This window comes from Haliotis cracherodii, unplaced genomic scaffold (assembly GCF_022045235.1).
Source record: "Haliotis cracherodii isolate W230 unplaced genomic scaffold, xgHalCrac1.p SCAF_3, whole genome shotgun sequence".
NCBI classification, from domain to species: domain Eukaryota; kingdom Metazoa; phylum Mollusca; class Gastropoda; order Lepetellida; family Haliotidae; genus Haliotis; species Haliotis cracherodii.
The window spans coordinates 11,367,416-11,373,415 of NW_027266286.1; the positions used below are offsets into that span (position 1 = coordinate 11,367,416).

General features: G+C 41.9%; 1 protein-coding gene across 1 annotated transcript; it reads right to left on the reverse strand.

The window, feature by feature from the left end:
* Nucleotides 1-1,185: 1,185 nt before the first annotated feature.
* LOC139475223 (acidic leucine-rich nuclear phosphoprotein 32 family member B-like) lies at nt 1,186-2,660 on the reverse strand. The gene is made up of 2 exons (XM_071258470.1): nt 2,651-2,660; nt 1,186-1,610 (listed from the first exon to the last, which is right to left on the reverse strand). The coding sequence occupies exons 1-2, from the start codon at nt 2,658-2,660 to the stop codon at nt 1,186-1,188; spliced, it is 435 nt and encodes a 144-aa protein (XP_071114571.1).
* Between the last annotated feature and the right edge of the window lie 3,340 nt (nt 2,661-6,000).

A 6,000-nucleotide genomic window follows, 5' to 3' on the forward strand; every position in this document is an offset into this window, starting at 1 on the left:
CGAAAGGGACTCAACCCCCAAAAGTACTAGAATCTGTACTTTACTAAGAAAGTGCTATCCCAAATATAACATTTGTTACTGGAATAAAGTTTTAAATAAATAACTATCTGGTTTTGTAGCTGTAGCTGTGAAAATGTCTAATTTCGAAACAAAACCCCAGCCCCCGAATGAGTGTTGTTTAACGCCGCAACCATCAATATGCTAAATATATCACTGCTGCCTGTGAATACCGGAGTTAGGGTGATTATTGCACTTAATGTTATAGAGCGACGGACGTGTAGCGTGTGTGTGGCTGTGTCTGGACTGATGCCGATTTTATAGTGACACAGTACACCGACCAGTCCTTGTTTCAGCCCCTCAATGCCGAGCGCCAGGCAGGATAACTCCACTCCACTCCTGGGGGCGCCGGGGACCTAATTTGAAAACGCTTCCCACCCACCAGCCACTCACTCCCAATCCCACCTCCAAACCGCTACCCCTACTCCCACCCCCTACACAAACCAATCATCGTAATGTAAGGAGTAATTTAATGTTGACCCTATTAGTTAACAAATGACAAAAAAGACCAAACAGAGTGTGACGTGTGCCCTAATCGTGATATACTGCAGTTTGTTTTTACAGTATACGGGGGCACGGGTGGCCCAGTCGTCTAAGGCGCCGCGATTCGTTGTGCAGAGTTGCGTCCCTTTGGCACGCCAGAAACCTATGCTTGTGGGTTCGAATCTCAGTTCCCTTTGATTATGTTCCTAGATTTGTCGGCACCATATCCGTGCTCGTGGATTTCACCGAAGCGGTAAACGTCTGAGACCTGCATCATTTCGGGCTTTCCTCCCACATTAAGCTGACACGCCGCGATATAACAGGCATATTGTTAAAAGCGGCGTTAAACCCAACTCACTCACTATTACAGTATACGTTTAACATGGCCACCACGAATTTAGAAATACGACCAAGAGGGAAGTTCACCTGTGACAAGTGTCCTGATATATCGACACAGTGTATTGGTGCATTGATCTGACTGGCGATACGTGATCTACGTAAAGTGCAACACGGTAGTGGCATTGCATTGAATGGTATTCTATTTCACAGTTCAGAGATCAATATTATTTCCTTACGAAGCAGGATCGTAAAATTTAATGTCGTTATTATTGACTGAACACCTGTGGGTCATTGGTAATATCAATATTACCCCGCTATTACCCCGTCAACGTCCTCGCTATCTCCACTGTCATAATCAACGTCAACGCCCTCCTTATCTACACCGTCATAATCAACGTCAACGTCCTTCCTATCTCCACTGTCATAATCAACGTCAACGCCCTCCGTATCTCCACCATCGTAATCAATGTCACCACCCTCCTTATCTACATCGTCATAATCAACGTCACCACCCTCCTTATCTACATCGTCATAATCAACGTCACCACCCTCCTTATCTACACCGTCATAATCAACGTCAACGTCCTTCCTATCTCCACTGTCGTAATGAATGTCATCGGCCTCCTTATCTCCACTGTCATAATCAACGACAACGTCATCCCTATCTCCAACGTCATAACCAACATCAACGTCCTCGCTATCTCCACCGTCATCATCAACGCCCTCCCAGTCTCCACCGTTGTCATCAACATCAACGTCCTACTTATCTTCAGCGTCATAATCAACGTTAACGTCCTCCTTATTTCCTCCGTCATTATCAACTTTACGTCCCTTCCTATCTCTACCACCATGATCAACGTCATCGCATCCTTATTTCCACGAACACCAAGTCACAGTTACTTTAAAAAATATATGATACCTCCTTTTCACGTATCAAAATGTCAAGGAACTATTTCGTCAAAAATATAACAATAAGCATATCAATTGACAACATGGCAAGAAAACTTGAGTCTTGTTTGCGTCATTCAGCAACATTTTAGGGTCTGTCTTATTTTCAGATCAGTCATATGTTGGTTGAAATGTCCTTTCTGTAAACAACGTATGCGCCACATTTCACAAAGCGATACAGAGCTAATTTGGCGCAGAGGTTGCTTACAGAATGGACAGTTCAAAGACCAGGTCTGCAACCCCTGCATCTGTAGATTTCATCAAAATAACACCTGTTTCATTGAAGGGGCCCCGAGTCATTTATATCATTATTAGAATTGTTTATTACAGCATCGATATAATGAACATCATGAGCAGTATCAATCAATTATTATTATTGCTATTAATAGTGGTAGAGGTGGCAGTCGCAGTAGTAGTAGTAGTAGTAGTAGTAGTAGTAGTAGCAGTAGAAGCAGCAGCCACAGAAGTAGTAGTAGTAGCAGCAGCAGCAGCATTAGTAGTAGTAGTAGTAGTAGTAGTAGTAGTAGTAGTAGGGAAATGAAAGCAAATACGTGAAATTGGATTTGGTCAAAAAAATACAAACAATACTAGGCTTAAGGTCAAAAAGTACAACTATGAATGGAAGAAAACATTTCTTGTTTGTTTCATTTTAGCCACCACAAAATATTGTGTCTGTTATATTTTCCCGGCCGTTGAGGTACTTCGACGCTTTTGTTTTTTGCTGTTCGACGCACAATGACACGGCAAACCCAACCAGAGACACTTGACATCCGAGCCATGACTGTCCCCTCTTACGACGGGAGTCCTGGATATCTAGTCTTACCCGGTTTCATTATTCAGCAGCATAAGCAGAGCTAGTTGGACATCGGAGTCAGAATTAATTTCAAATGGAAATAACACGACAATGGCAGAGATATTTATTCAGCATCACACATCTCCCTGGCCGTGATATGAACACAATGCATTCAATAAACCTGATCTTATGTGACATCTACGTGGGTAGCATACTGAGGGCCAGTTGGCAAAGGCACCAGAGTTTGCTGTGCAGAGTTGCGTCCCTTAGGATCATGGGTTCGAATCCTGGTTCATCCAGATTTTATGTGAAATCTACATGGGTAGGCCCAGTTGTCTCATTCATCACAGTTAGCTGTGCAGAGTTGCGTCCCTTAGGCGCACAAGAAGATGAGGATTATGGGTTCGAATCCTGGTTCATTCAGATTATGTCTCAAGGTTCGTCAGCAGCATTCTCATGCTTGTGGGTTTCAACGAAAGCGGTAAACCTCAAAGAAAACCATCAGATCGGGATTTGCAACCAAAGAAGCTGACAGGCTTATCTCACACAATAAGATGGCTACATCCATATATTTAGCATGAAAGGGTGATAGAAAATAGTTTGATTGAGCAAGTATAAAGGGTTGCGTTTAAAAACGACGAAACCTTTCAGAAATGTGTGTATGTGTGTGCTTGTGAAAGCGTATGAGTGCACGAACTGGTGCAGACTAATGCAGGTTTTATAATGCTACCCTGTCGAGATACCATTCCACGGCTTAAAATGAATACCCCACTCAGACACAGTATACTGACTCTGATCCGACTAGTCCTTGTTTCAGCCCCTTAATGCCGAGCGCCGGGTAACAACAAGTACCATCTTTAAACGTATTTTGGTATGATGCGGCCGGGGATCGAGCCCTGAATCTTCCCTTCTTCGAGGAGACGCTCTATCAACTAGACCACGGAGACAGTCAATTTGATTACAAACAAAACGGATTATCTCAAAGTGTTGTTGGGCTATCAATGATTCATAATAACTAGAATTGTTTCAATAATAAGGTTAACTGAACTCATCGTCCAAAATACTAGTAAACGATTTAAGCGACTTATTAGTGATGGAAATATACAACATCAACGCCAGAGAATAACCATTACCCACCGAAACAGAATCCATTTGGCGTAAACGGCAAAACAGCAAATATATAATATGAATGGATCACTGAAAATCAGTGATGACACCAGGTGCTCGCGAGAAGGGTAAGCATGTCCTGTTCTACAAGTAGAACCCGTCACTCACACAATTTCCGTAAAACGTCCATACCTTGAAGAGTGAGTACTGTTTAGATAAAGTCCAGCAACGTTACGATGTCCTTTGAAAGAACGCGTCTGGGCCAGACAAACCTGTGACTGAAATCATAAGCAGCGATCTACGCCATCGGAGTAGGAGGAAATATACTCACCAGGGTTAGACAAAGCCTGACATTAGATCCCCAGCCTAACTTGTCAGGTACTGTGAGTGAATTGGGTTTTACCGCCGCTTTGAACAGTATTCAAGTTATATCACGGCGTGTCAGCTTGATGTTGGAGGAAAGCCCGATACAGGTCTCAGACGTTTACCGCGTTGGTGAAACCAACAAGCGCGAGCTGACAAACCCAGGAAAATTATCAGGGCGATCCGGGATTTGAATCCTCCATAATAGGTTCCTGGTGTATCCAACTCTTCATAGCGAATTGCGGCGCCTTAGACGACTCGGTGATTATATCATCATGTGAATCCCACAGGCTTTTGAGGGTGATTTTATTTGAATAGTGAGTGTTGATAGTTAGTAATCGATATTGCGGGTCAATAACTAAACAAACCATTAGTAGTTTCTGAATTGAGAGTAAAATTCAATTTCACCGAATACAACTTAACAAATGAACAAAAACATATAAGTGAAAGAATGCTTGGATGCAAATCAGCTCTGGCTGGTTGAACATTTGCATATGTTGAAGGAATTACGTACATTTATATGTATCAAACCACAGTTAAACAAACCATGGCTGCTTTGTCTTTGACCGTGGTCCAACTAACTGAATTGTCAGTTAAACACCACTTGGCAATGACGGACATTCTTTTTTCCTCTATCTTTTGTCTTGATGATAGAACAATTTCTAGAAAAACATTTGTGGGCAGCGGGATTCGAACCCGAGAAGTCCGCACGGAAGTCTAACGAATGTAGTTTTCTGCCACGGCGACATGGGAGATGGGGTATGAAATTAACAAATAAATATTTACTTACATTAGTACTAGTTGCTTATCTCTTTATGAATTGCGAAATGTGTTTGATGCAAGTTTTAATCAGTATGTTACTCTATGCATTCTAGTATTTGTACAGTACTTGTGATTTTGCAGCTTTTCGTTCAACAAAACGAAGAGATAGAATTTTTTTTACTATAATCTTGATAAGGGCTATATTTGATCATAATAGGCCCATCAACATGGGCAAGTAATATTTAGTTGATTGATAAATGTGCTTATTAAAAGAGATAGGTAAGAAAGAAGGGCAGATTCTAGACGTCAACTTAATCAAATGTGTTTCAGCACTACTGTATAAGTCATTTTACTATAGACTTCATACAGACCGCTTGGGTTTCAAAAGATATACTTTCCTATCAAAGTCAATGTCATACCCACTCTTGACATCATATCACAACCTACCCATTGGAACTGGTCACTGGGATGAACTAAATGATTGCATGCGAAAAGGTGGACACTGCAGAGAAGTAGCTGCAAATGTAAATCGGATGTACGTGAGAAATATAAACTTACAACCAATACACACACACCACCACCACCAGCACACACACACACACTACACACAACACAACACAAATAACACCCCCAAAACAATCAAATGCCACGTCAAAACACAAAACACCAAACAAAACAATACCTAGGATGGCCAAATATTTCTTTAGGCAAAGATCTTGTGTCTACAAAGAAGAAAAGGGAGTTTAAGAGATTACGAAACTGTCTCAGTTCACTTCTATCATCTTTGCTGAATGTCTTTGATCGGATAGCCTCTGAGGTCTTGGTCCTAATATTCCTCTCGTGGTAAATTGGCAGAATGAAAAAGGCTGAAGTTTAACCTACGATGGTCAGACCGTTGTTGTTGCATGTCCGACCGGGTCCTACATACAACAGAAATTTAATTATACCATGGCCTATCAGCTAAATGTCAGAGGGGGGCAGAAGGCGATCCAGATGGGAAACCTTTAACAACTTCGGTGATACACGACCACGGGGTTCGATGCATAAGAATAATCACGTCAGATTTGAACCCAGAATCCATCCACGGCCATGAGGGGTAACTCTAGATCTGTATTGCCAATTGCGATGCTTTACCTCAAGAGACCTTC